This window comes from Grus americana, chromosome Z (genome assembly GCF_028858705.1).
Source record: "Grus americana isolate bGruAme1 chromosome Z, bGruAme1.mat, whole genome shotgun sequence".
NCBI lineage: Eukaryota > Metazoa > Chordata > Aves > Gruiformes > Gruidae > Grus > Grus americana.
The window spans coordinates 13,198,061-13,221,076 of NC_072891.1; the positions used below are offsets into that span (position 1 = coordinate 13,198,061).

The 23,016-nt window shown below is 40.9% G+C and overlaps 1 protein-coding gene across 2 annotated transcripts in view; it reads right to left on the reverse strand.

The window, feature by feature from the left end:
• Positions 1–246: 246 nt before the first annotated feature.
• Positions 247–23,016, reverse strand: part of ADAMTS12 (ADAM metallopeptidase with thrombospondin type 1 motif 12) — a 190,483-nt gene continuing 167,713 nt past the window's right edge. For both annotated transcript variants that reach the window (XM_054809427.1, XM_054809428.1), the window contains 6 exons: positions 18,576–19,724; positions 11,713–11,865; positions 8,956–9,129; positions 7,232–7,378; positions 5,343–5,496; positions 247–3,229 (listed from right to left, as the gene is read on the reverse strand). In XM_054809427.1, coding sequence (XP_054665402.1) covers positions 2,994–3,229; positions 5,343–5,496; positions 7,232–7,378; positions 8,956–9,129; positions 11,713–11,865; positions 18,576–19,724 — 2,013 coding nt within the window. In that variant the 3' untranslated portion in view covers positions 247–2,993. The remainder of the gene's footprint in view (positions 3,230–5,342; positions 5,497–7,231; positions 7,379–8,955; positions 9,130–11,712; positions 11,866–18,575; positions 19,725–23,016) is intronic.

Below are 23,016 nucleotides of genomic sequence, written 5' to 3' on the forward strand. Positions count from 1 at the left end.
AAATAACTAAGCCTATTGATGTACATTTTCATTCAGCACCATGCTTTATTCTGCTGCTTTTTCCCTCACTCTTTTTAATGACCTCTTTTATGCTGGAATATCAAGCATCCAAATAGTCAATGATAAGGATTCCCCTGGAACAGAAAATATACTTTCTAAGGGTTTTTCCCTTAGAATTCCATCTCGTGAATCTTCTTGCACTGGAAACATAAAACAGAAGAGACATCAGACATAAGCAATGCCATTTTATTGAAGCTTGAAACAAATATGTCATCATAGTTTGCTTTTCAAACCTTGATATGTTAGAACAAGCAGTGGATATGCCAAATACACATTTTTTCTTGAACAACCTGTTGAAGCTGACGTGTCTCAGGCTAATACGATAATATAATGATATTACACCTCTGCACTTAATACTCTATTCAGTTTTGAGAATAGTGACCATCTGGGTTAGGATCATAAATCCACCTTTACTTAAAAAGAGTTACGTCATAAGAAAGGACTCTTGCTAAATGGATGGGAAAGATGACTGCACGTATTACTAGCATAGAGCAGATATCAGGCTGGTAAGTGTGATGTAAGAACCTATGTAAAGTACAGCAGCGGCACTGCTCTCTTGTTCATGTTTTTGTCACAGTCTTTTCCCTAAAGTTTTAAGCTGAGCAACAGTGATGACTGTGTGTTCCCTGGGTAGAAAGATTATTTTGATTAACGTCCATAATACAATTTATTCACTTTTATCCATTTCAAATGAAATTACAGCTCCCTGAAAAAAACAATGAGGCCAGAAATGGTTACTCCACACTAGCCATAAGGAGCACTGGAAGGGACAATCCCCCCCCTCCAGGCACTTTTTCTCTCACCTGCACTATATCCACTCAGTCAGCTCCTTTCTCATTAGCCCACATACCTGATGGCACACTTCTGCTGACCTCTGCGGATGAAACAGTGCAGGCACCTCTGAGCGCAGAAGAGTCTGACTCTGAAGTGAATCTAACTTTGTCCTGCCCAAATCCTAAAAGATGCTTATGGGAAGGAACATCAGAAGCATCTGCACTGTTCATCAGTCCAGGTTGTCTGGCCATCAAAGAACTGCACTGTGCACAGCAGTACAGGCTCTGCTCTACATAATGCAGCCTGAGGCCAAGCCCTGCCCAAATGCTTCCTGAATCAGATGGGACACCTCCACTCCTTCACAGGATCCAGTATTTCTGTGTCCAGTGGAGTAAGGACTGCCCAGATTTCTATTGCTCAAAGGGTCAGTAGCCATTCAGGACCTCAGAAGGACATAAGCACACTGTGAAACTTAAAAAGCATTGTCTCTGGCATTGGCCAGCAACACCATAGACATGTATTACTTTAAGACTATGTGCACGTATGCTATGTACACACATGCATGCACATGCACCATTGTAAGTCATCCCCCACATCTGTTATACTAGCACCATATTTTTAACAGTGGATTTTAAGTTTTATCAGCACCTATAACTGGGTTATATTGCCATCACAGAGGTTAATAAATCTAACCTTACCATGCTGCATATGCTGAACTCCCAGAGACTTTAAGTGAAGAAGTGAGCCCTTAGCCAAAGGTCAAAAATCTATGAAAAAGGACAATTAGACTTGTGGCCATCATTAGGTTAACACATTATAGCCAGGCCCGAATATTTCTATTAACTTTCATAAAGGTCTGTCTAGAAATAGGGCTAGTGCCAGTCATAGCTCTGTAACCACAGTGACACTTGGATTCATGGATATGTCTCTCACTCTACACTGCATAAAATGTGACATTTCCCTGTATCACAGTCTCAGATTGTCGGGTAGCTAGGAAGTAAATCTGAGATTTTCAAAAGAGCTTGAAGAATCAAGGTGTCCAAATCCTATGGAATTTCAAAGGAATCTAAATGTCAGACTCCGTCCATCTCTTTTGAAAACACCCAGCTTTGCTTCAAAGGGTCCAGTCTCATCTCCCTAAAGTTTGTTCTGCCATTTCCTTCAATAGCAAAACAGTTACACTATTTCACTGGTGCTCTCCTAATGCCTGAGACCCAGAGCTATGCAGATACTCTGGGTCTCAGGCTCCCGTCCCAGGTGCCCTCACCATCACTATGATCAAGGATTTGCACTGGGGGAAAAGTTTGCTGTGAGTGAGGTGACAGAGTACTCTTGTGGGTGTGGGCTTACACTCTACTACGAGATACTGGATTAAATGATAGGTCTATCATTGAATATTGGTGTGAATTACGATCTATTAAGGTGGTAGATGTAAACAGCTTTGCTTTCATGGTACCAAGAAATGTTCCTTAAAATGTATTTGGGAACTTAACATCCCATATTCAGTGGCGTTTTCAGGTTGCAGCAAGACATTTGTAGAAGAAAACTGCCCAGGACAGGCTATTGCTGAGGTATCCTTTCAGAGGTTCAGTCAAGTACTAAATGAACTTTTTTTTCTTCTTTTGAAAAATCCAATGTTTCAATTCAGCCTGCATATCATAATCAGTTATTATAAAACTCTGCTTTTAAATTTATGAAGTGAGCAAACAATTTAGAGAAACACGCCCACTTTACCTTGATTCCTAAAAACAGAAAAGTGAGTGAACATAGAGGGATGTGGCCCACAGCAGAAGTCTGTCTGCTGCCTTCACTCAGCACTCCTAAGTGGTGCTGCTGTTTCAGGTGGGTTTTGGAAAAGAGATGGAAGGAAGAACAAGTAAATCATTCATTTAAAAAAAAAAAAAAATTGCAAGCTTGTATCTAGCCTCTGTGCATGCCTAAGAAGTACTAGCTGCTGGTACATTGCAAATTATGTTACAAATTTTGCACTACTACAGAGAAAAATTCGAAGCAGTAAATTAGGACTGATAACCCTAAGGGACATGTTTTCCCAGTTTTGACCACAGATTTCCATTTATGTTGGATGGTTCAGAAAAGAAAAGAAGGTACGTAAAACCTGGAAACAGAAGCCCTACTCAAAGCAACTAGATAAAAACCAGCTAGTGCTGAGCAGCATGGTGGTTGTTTTCTTGCTTTTGAGGTGATTTTCTTCTAGATTTAGTGTAATTTTGTTGTTTTAGGCCTCGCTGAACCCAATATCTTGCTTTCTTACGAATTCGGAGCTGACTACAGGTGAAGCAGCACTGAGTCTGTATTGATGGCAGCAAGCACTTGCCAATGCCTTTCAGCCTCTGGCAGAAGTGAACCGACAGCTGGTCTTTGCTGCAGGGTAGCCCTATGGTGGAGAAGATGAGAAGAATTAGCTATATTTTGCTGACAAATTATCTGTATTTATAGAATTTTAAACTGATTTATGCCAGGCAGTCGTGCCTGTTAAGGCTCTTATTTATGACGGCTTTCTCTTCCTTTGCATTACGCGTCACCTTGATCCCCTGAAGTTTTAGGACTTTTAAGTGAACAAGTCCTATTAAATTTCACATCACCTTCTGTCTTGGAAAATACAGCACTATTTTATTAGTGTTCAGTGAGGCTTTACTTTTGCAGCAGACATAGCTCATCTATGGTTTACACTGTAATGTTTCTGCTTTTAAGAACTGCAGGAGAAAGTCTAGCAACAATGATTTGTGAGTCTGGTATTTTCACATTCTTGTAATAGCACATTTAAGACAAGTGCCATGGGCTAGCAGCGTGCTGCAGAGACAAGCAGGGCAGGCAGAAGAGCATAGATGAGGCGCATGCAACTACATGTTCAGCTTGACTATGCTTCCATTTCTGCAGTACCAGAATAAGCCAGGGACTGGTACTGTATGTATTATGGTGTTGATAGGTCTGTGGTAGCTTTAATAAACTGAGATGTGCTAGATTTAATTAGATATTACAAAAAGGGGTCCTCAGCTGCGACAGGAGATGGCTAGGGGGAGAGTCAAGCTTTGCAAAAGCAGGAAGGTGCTTGATTAGTTGAATGCAACGCTGTTGTTCAGCAAATGCCTCAACACTGGAACTAGGGAAACTCAATGAAACTAGTATAAAGGTAGTTTTAAAGATAAAAGCACTTCTTTTCACATCAGGCTGTGAATCTCTGGAACTTGCTGCCACAGGAGAGGGTGGAAGCAGACAGCATCGCAGGGTCAAAAACAGGTGCAACGTATTCATGGAAAAAGTTCAATAAATTTAAACTAAAAGGCACTAAAAGGGGTGCCTTTGATAGTCCTAATATGTCAGTTGGGAATGCTGGAGGAATACCATGGAAATGAATCACAGGAAAGGACTAAACTCCTGTATTCTCCCTAAGTAGCATCTTCTAAAGTCATTGTGGGAGACACAATATTGGGCTGCATGGACCACTGGTCTACTCAGTAGGGCTTTTCTTAGGTCTTACTGGCCCCTTAAGATTTTATTCACAGAAATAACTATTACTAATCTGTGTAGGTAGTACTTATCTGTCTTTCTGAACATGAGAGGGACAGGAGATAAGCAGACCAATTCAACCTTAGGGCGAAACACATGCTTAAAGACCTTTGAACAGCAGGAGGAGTGATGCATCACTCTCAATTGTATGCCAGATCTGCACTGCCCTCAGGAGTCAACCCCTTCTCTCATTGTCAGATTGGACCCTTACTGCTCACCTGCTAAGAAGAACCCTCCTCCAAAAGGCCTTTGAAGGCTCTTCCAGAAGGACTCTGAGCTGTTGCTGTTCTTACCTGAGGGAACCTGCTGGATACTACAGTACACAGACTACACATAAAGATACCCTTCTGTAAGCTTCCTCCCTCCCCTGCCACTTCTCTTCTGGGCTATTAACTGTCTATACAAATGGACTCCTGGGCCCCTGAAGGAGAGAGGTACAGGACACCCTGAGTCCCAGGAGGACTTCTCTCCACCTCTTCATTTTGGAGACAGTCTCACCCTGTGGGACACTGAATTCATAGTGCTAAGACTGTATCTGGATTCACTGCCAGTCAGATTTTTCGTACAGTGTCTGTCTCACTTTGCTTGCTTGCACTCCCAGTTCAAAATGTGCAGTTCCCGTAGGCGTCTTAAGAAATGGCATCTGTTTGGACTCACAGCATGTGCTTCCACAGCCCTCAAAGCAGCCTGTGAGTTACCTAAAACCGGTCAATACAAGCAGACCTATTCATTTAGTTACAGCATGATAAATTAGGAGTGGATGCTCAAATAACTGCATTCCCCATCATGGTAACACAAGGTCAGAAGGGCTGGAGAACATGACAACGTGATTCTGCCAACAGTGCAGCTGAGCCGTAGCAGGTTAGGCTGACCTATATTCACAACAAGCTGATAAATTAGGTCAGCTCCCTGTTTTTGCAGAATCTCAGCACAAATGGTGAGCTTTTTGGAAACTGTCTGATGCAGGTGTGTTATCATACCTGTACTTTTCCTGCACTCTTGCATATTGCATTTCTGATACTCCGTGGGCTTGGGTTTATCCACACACATACTGTCATCTTCAGTTTCATTAGTTTCTATATTCATGCACTTCACAGTTCTTCGCTGAGTGCCCTCTCCACAAGAAACAGCGCACTGAAAGTAATTTGAAAATACATCAAAGTCTTTTACATGGAAATTGTGTATATGCCAATATTAATGTGACAGGAAGCTAAAAATGCCATATGATCCAGAACCAATGACACTGAAGTACTTTGTGTACTGTATTCTCGATCCAGACACCTCCATGGTGCATTGTGGCCAGATTTGGCAAGATACAGTGGAGGGGTAAATAGTATAAATACAGCATCTTGGAATGTGTAACCAGGGTGAGAGGACTGTTTTCTACAGAGGAGGATGAGGATGATCTGAAATGCCAGTCCTCCAAAGTAAGAGCTTAGTAATCCAAATTAGTACTGCACACAGGAAACAAAATTCCTGTGCTTTCTCACCATCTAAATTAAACATGAATAATCAATTGCAATGTTAGGTCTAGAAATGACCGAGCTGAAGATTTAAAAAAAGCTCAGTGAGATGTTTTTTCTTTGGTGACATTTACACTATGGTTACCCTTTCTTTATGACTGCAAAACAACTGCCAGCTGTTTGTTCTGGCTGCACACAGATCGCCATAAAAAAAAGAATATTTTCAAAACATGTTCCTGTACTATTCTATAAATGTACTTAATTCTTCTGACATCCCAGAGCATCTGAGAATTCCAGTTAATTTTAAATTCTTTTTGTCTTCAGCTAAATAGTGGCCAGCAAGATAAATACTTCAACAGATAAAGAATGCCAGCTAATGAAGCGCAAGAGATGAAGACAGGACTGGTACCTCTTTAATTTTTCTGAAAATTATCCTCTCTGTAATGTATATCTCTATGCATAAGACTCAATATTGCTGGTGTGAAATACATTAAAAGATCTTAGGTACTCCTGCAGCAACTTTAGATTAATATTTAAAATAGTTTTTTTAACAAAGTACTATAAATGGGATTAACAAATCAGTAAAATAGTTACTATAGATTTTGGTATTCAGTTGCTTGTTTTACGCATGTCTCAACATTTTCACTTCCATTGTTAAGTGTTAGAGTTACTCTATCTCTACACTGCATTATACTCATATCCCATCTAATGGCTTTGTGTCAAAACCAACTCATGAAATTTTTTGCGTTAAATGACTCTCCACTGTTTCCTTATTTGTGGCTCCTGGCTTTTGGTGTTCTTTCAATGTTCTCTTCTGCTGTGAGGAGTATTTGCAATGTATGAATAGGTTTATTAAGGAAACTGGAAGGAAAGGTTTATTAGATATGCCAGTTTCTTTATAACTAAACATGTATTGCAGATACTGGAAGGTTCCCCAAAGATACACCTCATATTTGTCAATTAGATTTCCAGATGCCAAAGTAGAAGGCTATTGGTCAAAACTCAGATTTTCTGTTTGTGTGGGCAAGTCTAATATTCCACAAACTTGGTTTAAGGGTCACCCTGACCCCCTCAATAGTCTCAAACAGTAGATAATTTAAAATGAGTAATGGAAGAATGTCAATAGTATCTCATTTTCCATTAGGAAAGGAAAAAAAACCCAGCCCTCCAGCAACATCTAATGCAGCAACAAAAAGTAAAAGCTACAATGTCTATCACGGAAGGAACTGAGATGGACGGGCTCTGAAATGTTTAGTAGTATTTTCAAAATACCTCCTGTTGTAGCTCCAGCTGTACATAAGAAACTATACTTGCCACAGATACTGAGGTTCACTGACAAGTGGATAATATGACCAAATATGGCCAACTCATGACAACAAATAAAAGAAAAAAGAAATGAATCCTACCGGGCCCCATGCCTGATTAATCCACTGCGTACAAGGTTGCCTGTTACATGAGGCAATGGCATTAGGTCTTTTTGTCCAGTCACAGTAGCCCTCTTCTGGGCAGTAGACGTGTCGCTTTTGCTGGCCACCACCACATGTTCTCGAACACTAATAAAAGAGGTGCACAAAGAATAGAGGTGGGAATGGATAAGAACCCAGAACCAACCATAAAGACAGTAGTAAATGCTATTCATTAAAAAATACAGAGACACAGGTAAAAAGATGAGTGTCACTGACCCATGTGATTTAAAAAGATGTACAGGCTAACTATGCATATGAGGTCTTACAGTCCAGATATGAAGAAAAGCTCTGCACGGAGACATTTATTTCATCATAGGCTTGCAAAGAGACAGGGAAGAAGCCATAATTGATCCAAAATAATTGGGGAAAAGCTGTTCTTGACATGTATCAATACAAGGAATATAGGAGAGCATGGAAATGGCAACATAGAACAGGCAACACAGAACTGCAAGATTAATCTGTAATATTTACTGAAGACAGTACAAGTTCATGAGATGCAACATCTCATTTTTATGAGGTGGTTTGGGATATCAAAATTCACTCAATCCATACAATAAAGTAACTATTTGGCAATAAAAGCATCATAAAAAGACAGTGATCCAGGTTATTTTTTAAACATTCTTTTGTCCACATTCTGGTATTACTTACCAACTGTTTTTTTACTATTATAGACTAGGTCTGCAGTAGAGCCTGCCTGAAATACACAAAAGATTTCGTACTCTGACATAAAATAAGGTGCCAGATATACTTTGAATAATACACTGTTCCTGTCCTACAAGGAATTGCATCCCTATGGTCAGAGGACCAGAAATGGCATCTGATAAATGAACCTTTTCAGTCCAATTCTATCCAGTAGCCTTAGCATGAGGACAACTGCCAGGGTTGGACAAGTGTTTTTATAAAATATTTTAAATGGCAAACGGGTCCAATCATGTGGATACTCTTATTTTTACAACCCTTGCTGACCGCTATGACAGAAAATCCCCATACTGGTTTTTTCCTTATTGCAGGTGTGATTTGTTAGTGGTCTGTAAGGACGCAATCTGATCACCTCCCTTGAAATCCAAAAGCATCAGGTTGACCATGCCACAAACATTGTGGCGCTTTCTCCAACACTGCTTTTAGTAGGAGTAAAAACTAAAATGTAAGCAGATCACACGCTTTAGCTGACATAAATATGTGCCTGGCTGCGTATGAGTTTGTTGGCACAGATTTACATTACAAAGTGACCCAAAAGTCAGATTTATCTTGTGTCTGACCTCAGTCTCTGGCCCCATAAAATTCCAGCCCAAAAGTGTAAAGGAAAATTCTACATTAATCATGAGAAAGAAACATTACAATGGCAGCAAAAGGGATCAGACTGTATGAATCACATTTAGTGACCCAGTAGGATAGTTAAAACAAATCTTCTTCCAGGCCATCTGCTTCTCTCTTTCAGGTTAGGGTAATCTACAGCTCTAGCTGTGTGTTGCATGCAATCCTAAGAATGATTCTGGGAAGTCTTACGAACATCTATGATAATTTTTGCTGTAACCATACACAAGGACTGCAGAGCCTCCGAGTGGTAATAACTGTGTGTCTTCCTTTGAGTTAAAGTTGAGTTAAAATTAACAGTCACTGTTAATTGACTGCTCCTATCCAAAGCTCGTTTTAAAGAACAATACCTCATTCCAGGGTTCCACACGCCACGGCAAGCAAGGCTCCATGTTACAACTAGTATTGAGTTGTGGTTTATATCCGAGTAATTGGCAATGAAAAGGCCTTAGAAGTCGCTTTTCACGAACATCAATGCAGTGAACATCTCGAGTCTTGAAGCCGCCGTTGCAGTTAGCAGAGCACTGTACACAAAACAGAATGGAGCACATCTCCAAATGATGCTCGCTGAGCAGCTGTCCCTTCCCCAGTCACAGAAGAGGAGGGACAGCCTGAGCTTTGAGCATCCTCACTCACAGAGGGAACTTGCAGTTTACTATAACAACAATCTGTTGTTAGGCTTAAAAATGGTGGTCTTCATCATAGCAAATCAGAACACACCATATAAATATTTCCCTTTCTTCACTGGAACATCTGTTAATAACATGAATGCATATTTAATTAGGAAATCTTCCCAGCTATTTCCAAAAATGTTGTAGCGAGAGAGTCATAATGCAATAAATACAATAAACAAATTCTGTATGCAGCGAAATTGTCAGTTCTTTAGTTGTTTCTGAGGGAGGAAGGGAGGAAAGAGGCACAGCTGCGTTAAGTTGATTTCTCATTCACCATGGGAGAGGTCAGTGTCCATGGCAGCAGATTGCTCAGGCTGACAAAACTGCTCCTCGTCTTAGCCCATAGACTTGAGCTGCTGCTGCTACCACTGGAAGATGGTGGACTCATCCCACAGCAGCAGTTCCCACCCTCAGCTTCCTTGCTCCTCCATGGCACCAAGAGGATCCATACCCCAAAAGCAGCCTGGGCATGAAAGACAGGAGAGAAGACACAGACACCCTGATCCTGTCTCACAGCCTGTGAAATTGCTTCTTAGCTTGCAGCAGTATTGGTGAGCCAAGTGAGCCCTTCCAGTCTCCTATTTCTCCCCAGAGCTTGCTCCAAGGCTTCATGCAGCAGCACCAGGTTGTGTTCCCACCCACCAAAGCCCAGGACCTCTCCTGCTGCTGAGGAAGAACTGAATTTGCTACCCTGAGGATAAGGACAAATATACATTTAATTATTTTGCCTTCATCCAGAATTAAAGCCATTTCTGCTGACACCACTGAATAACATGATACAATATATCAACTGATGCTGTTCTCCTTTGCATAAATAAGCATTCGTCAGTTGAACAAGTAAACTGAATATAATACTTCCCCAGGGAGCTGAAGGATGGATACAAGGAGAGTCCATGCTCTTGTTCACAGAAGCTTCTGTCCATCTGGACAAAAATGTGTTTAATATCAGATATAATTTGCACAGACTGTAAGATCTTGTCTGATGCACCTTTCTTTTTGGGGAGGGGAACAGTTAGATAAGAGAAAAGGAACAGAGAAAGCTCTACTACACTAGCAGGGGAATATAGCCATCTTGCTATCATAAGGTCACATAAAAATGTTTGAAATGAGTAATGAGAAAAACAATTGCTACTTACAAAAGTGAACAAAAAAATAGCCATTTTTATATATGAAATTGTAATTAGGTTTGTATAGTTCAGTTGCTGGAAGATAAGAGTGGCTAACAACAGAAATCAGCTAAGAAAAGCCTTTTGTCTCAAATTGGCCTCATAGTTGGGCTGACACGTTAAAACATTCATAATATTTTATTATTAAACCTGATTTCTAGCTACTTTCTGTGACATAACTATCATCCACTTGTGGCAAGAACAATAACATTTATGAAGAAAAAGTGAAGGTGAAATATGCTCCGCTGCAATTGGGACTGCAGAATGTCTATGTATCATTTAAACTCAATTTTGAAGGCTTAAATGTGGTTATGTAATGCCTTGGCCTTTCTTGGACTTTCTAAAGAGTCATGTATATTGTGTACAAATCAATTCTATGTCAAAGAGCTCAATAATATAACACTGGTTTTGTAACTATAACCTTTTCTTTGTATGAATCTGCCCTCTAGTCCAATGGCAACAACATTGTCCACAAAAATGATACATGTTGAGAAAATTTGAGAGACCTATCTTTGTCTTTATTAAATCAACATTATTTCTAATAGAATTTTGTGGGTTTTCTCTTTGGAGTCTTGAAAAATAACCCGCTGTTTGAAGCCCAAGTTTTAGACAGTGTGAAGACAAAATATAAGTCACCAAAGTCCTTCCACACATCTTACAATACCAAAAAAGAACTCAAATGCAATTTCTTGGCTTCATACTTACCACCTTGGACTCTCTCCTGTCTCTTGAACAGGCCTGTGTGCATAACTAGGATCAGATAAGACCCTAGCCATAGTAGGCATTTTCCCCAATACATTTTTCTTTAGTTTTCATAATGTAAAACTTAGAAGTTACCTGAATGTGGAACAGACCATGTCACGTAAGAGCTAATATATGGTGGCAAGGGTGAATAGAAACATGTCAACCCTCTCTCCCAAATTCCCATTTGCTTCTTAAAATTAGGACATGCCTCTGGAGCAGAGATCAAAAAGATGCCACATGCAAATATGTACAGCTTTGCCCTAGGATCTCCACAGAACATGGACAGTGAGCCCTGCTTTAGCTCTACATGCAAGGGTTAATGAGCACGACCCCCACACAGGAAGAACAGATGTGTTTCCATAAATAAGTTAGTCAGGAAATTAGTAAATTAGTGACGAATGGTCAAGTGGGGATCATGTATGCATTCACTGAGTAAATAATTATTTTTAAAATGAAGTCTTTAGAACTCCCTACTCCGAAGTTAGCAAGCTTACTGTTCACGCACAGCTCTGAATGAAGTTACCTTGCTCCAATTTCCTGTTTTCCAGCTAGCGCATGGGCGGAGATAACATTTTCTTGCAGAATCAGGCTTTTTCATGTGCTGACAGTGAGTTGTGTTCCTGCTGCTGCACTCCACGTGTCTCCAGAAAGCCCCCATTCCACAGGTGGTAGAGCACTGCACAAGGACGAGAGGAAAGTCCAGGGACAAACTCAATGTTAAATCATTCTGAAAACAATCCAGGAACCTAAATGTAAATATTTAGAGGCATTTTAGATAACCTACTTTATCTAACATATTCAAAAGAAGATTTCAAACTCACCTAAGTCTTACTTAAGGTTCTGAAGGAGGTCTTTTTGTTGCTTTGTTAAGAAAATACCAGTTCTGATTTATACCATGCACTGCTCTTCCTTGGCAAACTCCTGCTTACTGAGACATTCTAAATCTGTACCAGCTGTTCCACTGTTTCCTTTTGTGATCTTTGGGGATCCAATGCAAAATGTCACTGCATCTAATCTTCAGCACTGTTCCCTCTCTATCCCTAATACTGCTGAGACATTCAGCAAATTGTGTGCATGATGCTGAAAATCTGAAATAAATTGCGTGTGACTCTTGGGAAAATTGTGCAGGAAAAGGATTTTTGAAGTGATGAATTCTGAGAGTGGCTAAGTATTTCCAACATTTGGGAGGGTTTTAGTGTCTAAGGTAAGAGAATATTGATCATGCCAGTCCAGATTCCAAGAGTGCACGCTGTTCACCAAAAAAAGTCATTGTAATTGTATTCTGAAGCAGGAAGAGGTGAAAAGTGGCTGGAGACACCCATTTGCCTTTTTCTCCCTTAAAAAGGGAGGGACAGAGAACTATACTCACAGAATCAAATCCAACACATGCCAAGCAGCCTCTAGCTGGCATAAGAAACAGCATAAATAATCTTGCATTAAGTCAGCAAAATGATGAAGAGAGCAACTGCTGTTGTGTGATTTGAACTCCTTACATGGAAGTGGGAGAGTTAACAGGGAAAGCTGAGTAAGTGTCCTTGGAAAGATAAGGAGAACTAAGCTGAAGCTAAGGCAGGGAAAAAACCCAAACATTGAAGACATGGAGCTGTTACCAGATTCAATCTGAGAAATGGGAAAAAATGGTTAATGGTCACAACAAAGAATTTTTGAAATTATGAATCTGTAAGTCCTCTGCAGCATGCCACCTCCAGATTCTGAGATTCCTGGGACATCTGTCCAAGAGGCCACAAAGATCCTGTTAAAGGGGACTGCGTACCACCATTCAGTTTTGCATAGCCACATATATCTATCCAAGACAATTTGTCTGTTCAAGAGGATGGACTATCCTTGTCTTGGTTGCTGACTGTTTGATGGCTCCCCCCAGCCCTGCTATACCAGTCTGACAACACCAAGACTTTATTGAAGGGCTGCTTAGTCTTTGACCAAAATCCCATTCTGAGCATTCATGAGAAGATCAAAGATAGCTCCAGGGATGACGTTGGGCAGAGCATACCTACAAAGCTTTATGTTCTTGTCTGAGGGAGGTGAAACACAGCAGAATTCTTTCAAAAATTGTTGTGTGCAAGTACAGAGCCAACAGAGAAAGGCAAGATGCTGGAAATAGTACTGGGAGAAAGCTTTAGCTTTCTTGACCATTGTTTCATGTTACATAAAAGAGACTGATTGCTCTGAAGTTCAGTAATACTGCTTTTCCCTCTTGTCATTCAGATACCAAGACTTCCTCTTGTCACAGTAGGTGTCTATTACAGAGGGAGGAAATGCAGGTGACTTTTCATGACCAATAACAGAGGTGCAGAATGAGCATATCTGGTGGTAATGGGGTATCTTTGGTACCCAGAAAGCTCTTAGAAGGGTAAAAGTGACAGCCCAGAACAACCTGGGAAAGTAGTAGGAAAGACATTAAAAGTTACAGACAGAGGCACCGGTGTCATTGGGCACTGTTTTGCCCTACTCTAATTAGTGCTCTCCTTTGGGAAGTTAAGTGTCAACAATGTTATGGGACATGTCACACCAATTCATCTCAATGACTATCGCTGTTCTTGGGCACTATTTATTTAATAGTATAGACATACCCTAAGGAGCAAAGAAATGTCACAATATTGGCAGTCGCTAAAAGAGAAAGAGAGCACAGCAAGAGATTCAACTAGGTAGATGCAATAGTCTTGAAATATCAATGCCTTGGAGAGATGTCATCTAAAAACAGGCACAAAGTTTTACTAAGGACAAGAAAATAAAGTCAGAAAATTGTAGACTAAAACTGAATTTAAAGTAATGACCAGTAAGAAAAGGTTCTGTGAATGTTAGAATCAAGGTGTGGGGAGGAAAACCAAAATTTTTATTTTATGAGAAAGATAGTAGCTGACTTATTTACAGAATCACAGGATAGTTGAGGATGTAAAGGACCTCTAGATGTCATCTTGTCCAACCCCTCTGCTCAAGCAGGGCCACCTAGAGCCAGTTGCCCAGGACATGTCCAGATGGTTTCAGAATATCTCCAAGGATAGTGATTCCAGAAATTCTCTTTTTAACCACCTTTTCTTCTGCATACTTGAAAAAAAAAAAAAAGTTAAATGTGCCAGGCTTCACAAAGTTAATTTTAACAAGAAACAATAGCTTGAATGAGAACAGCAAAAGATTACTAAAACACTAAAGAAGAGTAAAGTAAGATGCATTAAGTATCCTTGAATTGATTTCATCAGTCTGTGAAACCAAATGTATTGACCTTACCTCAATATTCATTCAAGTGTTCTTGAATTATCTTTGAACTGTTGAAAATTATTTTTTAAAATATATTGGGAAAGTCTCAGAGGATTAGTGAAGAACATCTTTCAAGTTATCTTAAGGAAAAGAAAAAGGCAGATCTGTAGACTAATGGAACACTTCACCTAACACTACTTCACAAGAAGATACAAAGGCAAATCATTAAACAATCAAGATGAAAATGGTAAATACTAAGAAAGATGATAAAGTAATGAAACATCCCACATGGACCTATCTAGAACAAACGATTCAAGACAATCTAGTATCAGGTCTCTGAGCAACCTGATCTAGTTGAAGATGCTTATTGCAGGGGGGTTGGGCTAGATGACCTTTAAAGGTCCTTTCCAACACAAACCTTTCTATGATTCTATGATCCTTCTCTGACAGTGGCACCTGGCTTAATAAAAACAGAGAGCCAGCTGATGTGATGCATTTTGACATGATCTCATAGAGCATTCTTTTAGCAAATGACGGAAATATGGTCTATGTGAAATAATTACAAGATTGGTGCACAGCTAACTGAAAAACTGTAATAAAGTGGTCCTTGGTGATTCAATATCAAAATGAAAAGACATTTCAAATATGGTTCTGCAGGGCTCTGTCTAGCGCCAAGCTCTCTTCAGCATTTTCGTTAACTAACTCAATGATGAAAGACAGCATGCAATTGTAACATTTGCACATGATGCCAAGTTGGGAGAGTTGCAGAAATGCTGGACACCACAATCTGAATCTGAAACATCTTGCCAAGCTGAAAAATTAAGAAAACAGTAACCTGAAATTCAAAACCATATGCAGAACCCTACATTTAAGGAGATTTTTTAATACATATTATATATATGCACGCACACACACACACACACGCACATCCCAAACAAATCTGAGACCATCTGCTGATCTAGAAATACTGTATTAAGGGATCCAGGGTTTACAATGGACCACAAATTGAATAAATTGAAGTAGGATGATTACAAAACAAGACAAATCTCATCTCAGAATTCACAAAGAAGGTCATATATAAAATGATAGTGATTATTCCATTTTATTTGCCAGGTGTCATCTGGGGCCATAATGAACAACACTGATGAAGAAATATACGATGAAACTGAGCAAGTCCACAGGAGAACACCAAAGTCACCAGCTATTTAGAAAACACAAGGAAAATATGAAAAGAACCAGTTTGTTTTGTTTAGAAAAGAGATCCCAAACTAGTTATTAAAAAGAAAATTATCTTCCATAGTCTGCACATAAAAACCAGAATCTTCATTTTCAATACAGAAAATGTTCATGTGTATAAGGAAAATATTTCTAATGTGAGTAATGAATGACGAGGACAGACTGCAGCATGTCTGTATTATAGACTTCTGTTCGGGATGTGCTGGGCTTGGGAGCACAACCTTTGCCTGGACTTTCCCTTGCAGGCTTTTTCACCCAGGCAGATGTAAATGCAGGTCTTTGGGCATGTGCAAAAGGAAATGCTTCATTTGTCCCACTTGAACATGGGAAGCTAAAGCCATTCTCACTTGGCCAAGGGAAGGCACAAGACGAGACTTCAGACTGCCATCCGTAGCACATGTCCTAAGCAACTGCTGATGTGGTGGTGACAGGGCAGAGGTCTTGCCCACTGGCTGCATCCAGAGGGCACCAACAGGATCTCGGTTGTCTATCTGTGCCTCTATGGGATGCACTAAGTCATCTCTTGCTGTCCTTTTTAGTCCTGCATTTCTGCATCTCCATTAATTTGCATCATTCCAGGCAGACCCGAGAGCAAACAGGTAGAGAGAAACAGACCTTTGATAGCCTTCTCCATCAATACTGACACACAGAGGCAGATCAGCACAAGGAGGTTTCCAGATCTGGACCCTTGGCTGTGTTGATTAGCTTGGTTAAAAAAGGCCATCAGAAAAATGAGGTAACTTGTTCACATATCGAAATCTCTCACTTTAGGTACCATGATTTGAAGAACACAAAATCCATTAGCATAAAAAGAACTATGTTTAGATAAAAACAGAATTTTACAGTGGTAAGGATATTAAATAGAAATTTATTCTATATTCTTTGATTATAGTTGATAGAATTGGGTGGTTGCCCCCTCGCCAGCCCTGACCCCAGAGGCATTTCTGTCTCAGGACATAGCAATGTAACAGCACAGGAAGCTAATTGTTAAAAAGCCCGGTGCTGGGTATTGGTAAAGGAAAGCCAATAGCAATATACAAAAAATAGTAAGCACTTTTCTGAGGCCATAGAAAACTCTGAAACCTATACTGCTCCTGCACAGAAATTATCCAAGTATTACAACCATTCGGTGATGACCAGGGATCAGGGGAAACTGGGACAAGTTATCACCTTTCAAACCAAGTATCTTCCAGACACTTTACACATCAAAAGAGTTTTCAAACTCCCTGTAAGCTGTACTTGTTTCATTTACTCAAATATATAAACAGACAGCACTTTCAAACGTGAGTATTACAGGATGTTAATGCCTGTTTTGATTGAATTTCATAAAGTAAAAGTTCATTTTGGCACAGCCATTAATGCATATAAAATAACTGTTCATTTCTATGTTCAAATAAGATGTAGTGTAACACTGTTAATTGCCAGCTGCTGTATCCAAAGATACTGTACAACCACAACTACTGGCCTAATGATTCTAACTCCTACGCCAACCAGACAAAATGCTTTTAGTTTACAACTGCTACAATCCAGTTCCAATATATGATCACCTAAACTTCAAAAAAAGGTGCAGAACTGAATGTTGCAACGTCTCCCCCATGGATGTGCGCTGGACAAATTACAACCACTGATATACCAGTTAAACTTTGGACTAATATTCTTATCTTTGCTTTGTAGATTCAAACTGATTTTACCAGGCAGAACACTGCTCTGAGTTCAGAGGTATTTGCTTAATGGTGGATGCAAACACTGATGGAGGAATGAGATAGAAATGCATCACAAAAACCTGTTAATAGCCAACTAAAATATGTTTAAGTATCCATGTTATTAATGTGCTTTTTATAGTAATAAGCTAGTCTACTGTGCTGATTTTGACTGGGGTAGAATTAATTTTCTTCACAGTAGCTGGTATGGGGCTGTGTTTTGGATTTGTGCTGAAAACAGTGTTGATAACACAGGGATGTTTTTGTTTCGTAAGCAGTGAGCAGTGCTTATACAGAGCCATGGCCTTTTCTGCTCCTCACACCCCCCCACCAGCGAGTGGGCTGGGGGTGCACAAGGAGTTGGAGGGGACACAGCCAGGACAGCTGACCCCAGCTCACCAAAGGGATATCCCATACCATATGGCGTCATGCTCAGCGTATAAAGCTGGGGAAAGAAGAAGGAAGCGGGGGACGTTCAGAGTGATGGTGTTTGTCTTCCCAAGTCACCGTTACGTGTGATGGAGCCCTGCTTTCATGGAGATGGCTGAACACCTGCCTGCCCGTGGGAAGTGGGGAATGAATCCCTTGTCTTGCTTTGCTTGCATACGCAGCTTTTGCTTTACGTATTAAACTGTCTTTATCTCAACCCATGAGTCTTCTCACTTTTACTCTTCTGATTCTCTCCCCCGTCTCACCGGAGGGAGCAAGCGAGCAGCTACGTGGTGCTTAGCTGCTGGCTGGGGCAAAAGCATGACACTTACCTACATGACATGACTTAGTCTCATACTAAGCTAGAAAACACACATAATTTAGAGAGAAATGATATGTAAGTGAAGGTTAGAAAATAATAGCATATCTACAGCTAACTTGCATTATCTACTTATTTGGAAATACAAGCATATTCATTTGGTGTCTCCAGGATTCATCTAATAGCTTAATTTTTTGCTGTGAGCTGATATGAAACTCTTGAGTTATTTCTCGTTATATTCAAACCTGAATGTCACATCCCTGGAAGAGTTATGCATAATTTTGCAGAATCTATCAATACTGACACATTCTGTGTAAGCATTCTAACATTAGATATTCCAAGTTATCAATTTCATGACAAGTATTTCATCTGAATGTGTGATACTCATTTCAGCTAATCACGACAAGCTAAGAAGCTTTATTTCCTCAGCAGCGGTTCAGACAATTGTCCACACTCTCCACTTCTTATGAGTTAAAAATAACTTACCTCACTCCAGTTGCCTATTATCCAGTATGCATCACCAAGCAAATTGCTGGATGTTATTAGGTGGCTGTTTGGTGTTACATTCGTCAAAATCCCCTCAGATGTTGCATTTTGGTTCCTGAGAGTATGCTTCAGAGCTGACAATTGTGTGCTGGAAGTTACGGTGTCAGGTAGCTTTATTTCTCTTTTCTTGTCAGTCTGGTCTCTTGGTACATCACCAAACACTGTGGGCATTACAGTAACCAAAGCTTGTGGGGTAGTTACTTCTACAACAGGCACATCAACTTGCAGACTGATATAGTTTGCTGTTGTTGGAAATGCAAACCCTTGTTCTGCTCTGCTAACAGGAAGGAGTGTAGACGTTTCTGGGTGATGAGATGCTGGGGGGGGTTGAGAAGTCACACCCTCATTTTGAAGGACAGGAGAGCTAGTATCTAGGGTTGTGCTCGTGGTTCTGATTTCAGGATTGAGTTCTGTGCTGTAAAGACGACCAATCGGTTTCTCACTGCCTCCAGCTGCCCCATCAATGTCATCAGATTCTTCAGTTAAGTAATCATAGCTGGAAGTTATTTCTGGACTACTGGTGAACGAGGAGATAGGAGTGTCCTCACTTCTTTGCACTTCACTCTCTACAGTAGAAATTGGCTTACTTTCAGAAATATTTTCAGCATGCCTTGTAATTTCAGTACGTAAGCTATTATGAAAAGGCCATGAAGTAGTATTTTGGTGTGAACTATTTTCAGTAGGAACAACCGAATAATTGTAAACATCATTTGGTCCAGCAAAATTATTTTGTAATGTTTGGTTGGCTGTTCCTTCTTTTACTAAGACATTACCCAAACCAGAGGATGTGGGCAAACAGGGAGTTACAGTTTCAGGCTTGGGTATTTTTGTTGTTGTATGGGACCTCGGGCTTGGTATGGTTATTCTTGGAGGAGGAGTCTGTTCGGGATTAGTACTTGTTTTTCTGATTATGATCTTTCCTCTTCTGGGTGCCAGTCGGGGTATCAGAAATCTTCCAGCAGAAGGACATTGCTGGAGACCACACAGGGCCTTAGAGTTTGGTCTCTTGGAAGTATCACATGGCTCATCCTTATTTTTGGCACAAGTGACATTACGAGTCCTTACTCCACCACCACAAGTAACCGTGCACTGCAAAAAGAAACAGAATTAATGTATCTCCCCTCCTCATTCTGCTGCACATATCAATAAAAATAAGTATCAAATGGCACTTGTTTATAATAAAGAAGCATTGCTATAAATAATCAGTAACAAAGCTTTTCCTGAGGAACAAGCCCTTCATTCTAGTGATGTTCTGCTATCATGGAGCTCTTTCCAGGTTTTAGAACAGTAAATGTCACCTTGGGGAAACAGCCATGAAAAAGAGACTAAAAAATAAAGACAAAATATGAAAGTAATATGCTAGAATTTTATTTTTTTGGTGAATCACAGAAGTTGTTTAGCCAACGCCTTTTCTACCAGGGTTAAAAAAAAGACTAAAATTCTGCCAACAAATACATATCCAACTGGCACAGTGCTGGCTACTCACAGTGCCACAAATCCACTGTGATCATCCATGCAGCTCACAGATCCTTGCTGACTTTATGAAATGGCTTTTTCATTCTGTTAGTGCAACGACCACATGCTTCCAGGGCTGCTAGCATGTCTTTCCTAATTACAGACTACTGAAAGTAATTAACCTACCTGGCTTCTATTTAAATGGAAACACTTGTGTATAAGGGGTGCTGGAAGTTAAGACAACCAAGATTTTCTGTGATTTTTTTTTTTTCATCCTCAGCCCACAGGCACTGGCATGACTTCAGCAGCTGTCCCTCCACTGAGGACTTTCTGAAATTTCAACCAATTTCTCTAGTTTGAGGTACGAAGGCTGGATGACTGGTTGGGCATGAACGGAGATGTTACATTGTGTTCGGTTTGTGTGGCAAGGTTTTGGTAGCGGGGGGCCTACAGGGGTGGCTTCTGTGAGAAGCTGCTAGAAGCTTCCCCTGTGTCTGATAGAGCCAATGCCAGCCGGCTCCAAGACGGGCCCGCCGCTGGCCAAGGCCAAGCCAATCAGCGCCTCTGTGATAACATATTTAAGAAGAAGAAAAACACTTAGAGGGAGAGCTTTTGCAGCCGGAGAGAGGAGTGAGAAGATGTAAGAAACTCTGCAGACACCAAGGTCAGTGCAGATGGAGGGGGAGGAGGAGCTCCAGGCGCCGGAGCAGAGATCCCCCTGCAGCCCCTGGTGAAGACCATGGTGAAGCAGGCTGTCCCCCTGCAGCCCGTGGAGGAAGAATGAGGGGGTGTAGAGATTCCACCTGCAGCCCATGGAGGACCCCATGCTGGAGCAGGTGGAGGCACCTGAAGGAGGCTGTGGCCCATGGGAAGCCCATGCTGGAGCAAGCTCCTGGCAGGACCGGTGGACCCATGCAGAGGGGAGCCCATGCCAGGGCAGGTTTGCTGGCAGGACTTGTGACCCCCGTGGGGGACCCCACGCTGGAGCAGTTTGCTCCTGAAGGTCTGCACCCCGTGAGGAGGACTCCATGCTGGAGCAGGGGAACGATGAGAGGAGTCCTCCCCCTGAGGATGAAGAAGCGGCAGAAACACCGTGAGATGAACTGACCATAACCCCCATTCCCCGTCCCCCTGTGCCGCTGAGGGGGGGGAGGTTGAAGCCGGGAGTGAAGTTGAGCCCGGGAAGATGGGAGGGGTGGGGGGAAGTGTTTTAAGAGTTGATTTTATTTCTCATTCCTCTACTCTGTTTTGCCTAGTAATAAATTAGATGAATTCCCTCTCTAAGTTTGGTCTGTTTTGCTCGTGACGATAATGAGTGAGTGATCTCTCCCTGTCCTTATCTCGACCCACAAGCATTTCGTTATGCCTTTTCTCCCCTGTTTGGTGAATGAGGGGAGTGAGAGAGCGGCTCTGGTGGGCACCTGGCCTCCAGCCAGGGTCAACCCACCACATACATACAACCTACTGGAAGAAGTCTTCCGAGGATGTGAGGGAGCCTGACTAGCTAATTCAGCTGGCTTAAACCAGGTGCTCAACGTGAAGTGATGAACACTCCTACTGCCAGCACTTTAAAACCCCCAGAATATCTAACCCTTTTTAGAGCTAGTCTGGGTCATGGGGCAGTAGAAACACCAGAGACCTTGTGTTACTTGGGGCTCCCTCTGTTGTTAACACTTGTAAAATACCATCAGCTCTGCATCAACAGGAGCAGGGTGGAAAGTTCATTAGCCTGTCTTCCTTCCACTGCCAGCTGTATAGCACATTTCTAGTACTCAGAGCTATGCAAGTTTACATCAGCTGCTGAAGTTATTTAGTAAAGGATTTTGCTTACTGAGGAAGGCAGCAATTGCCAATGCTATATTGTTGCTTACACAGAAATACAACACACTTATTTTGTCAGACTTTGCCACTTGGATGATTTAGATTAGCGTTTGTTTGAGTTAAAAGGAACATCCAACCTCATTAACTTTTGAGGGTAATGGCTATGTCCCAGAATTAGCCTTGGAAATCTCTGCTTTAGATTACAAATGTGTACTAAAAAGAGATTTCAGAATGGATACAACACTCTATCCTCATTATCTGTCTAATTAAGTATGTTCGGTTTATAAGATACAGAATGATTTTCTAACAGCCAGATAAGTTCAGAGCAAAAGGAAGTTTTGCCTGTGTAAAATCCCTCCCTTACATTCACTAATAAGGAACATTCTGCAGTTACAAGTCTCCTGACAATCCTATTATTTGTGCAGGAGAAATAGTCTGTTCTACACTTCCTCCCCTATTTCTACAGGTGTAGAAATGTATTTTTGTCAGTAACTTGCAAAAATAATCCAACGACACAAGAGCACCAGCTGTATTCTGTAATAGCATGACATTTCTATATATTTGTACTGCTAGCCATGTAATCTCAGTCTATTTTTTCACAGGCAGTTAAAACATGGCTACTCAATTCCCAAAACAATCAACATTCAGTGACAATGGTTTGTAAGCAGCATAAACGGAATTAGTACTGTCACAAAATTCTATTAGTTTATTACCTGAATCTGCTCTCAAACACAATAATGAGTCTGGTAAAAAAAAAAGAAAAAAAGAAAAAAGAAAAAAAAAAAAAGAGAAGGGAGAGGAGTTTTCAAAAAGCAAATTAGAATGGAATAGAACAGAATAGACTAGACTATTTCAGTTGTAAAGGACCTCCAACACTCACCTAGTCCAACTGCCTGACCACTCCAGGCCTGACCAGAAGTTAAAGCATGGTGTTAAGGGTGTTGTCCAAATGCCTCTGAAACACTGACAGGCTTGGGGCACGGACCACCTCTCTAGGTAGGGAGCCTGTTCCAGTGTTTGACTCCCCTCTTGGTAAAGAAATGCTTCCTAATGTCCAGCCTAAACCACCCCTGGCGCAGCTTTGCACCATACCCCTGTGTTCTAT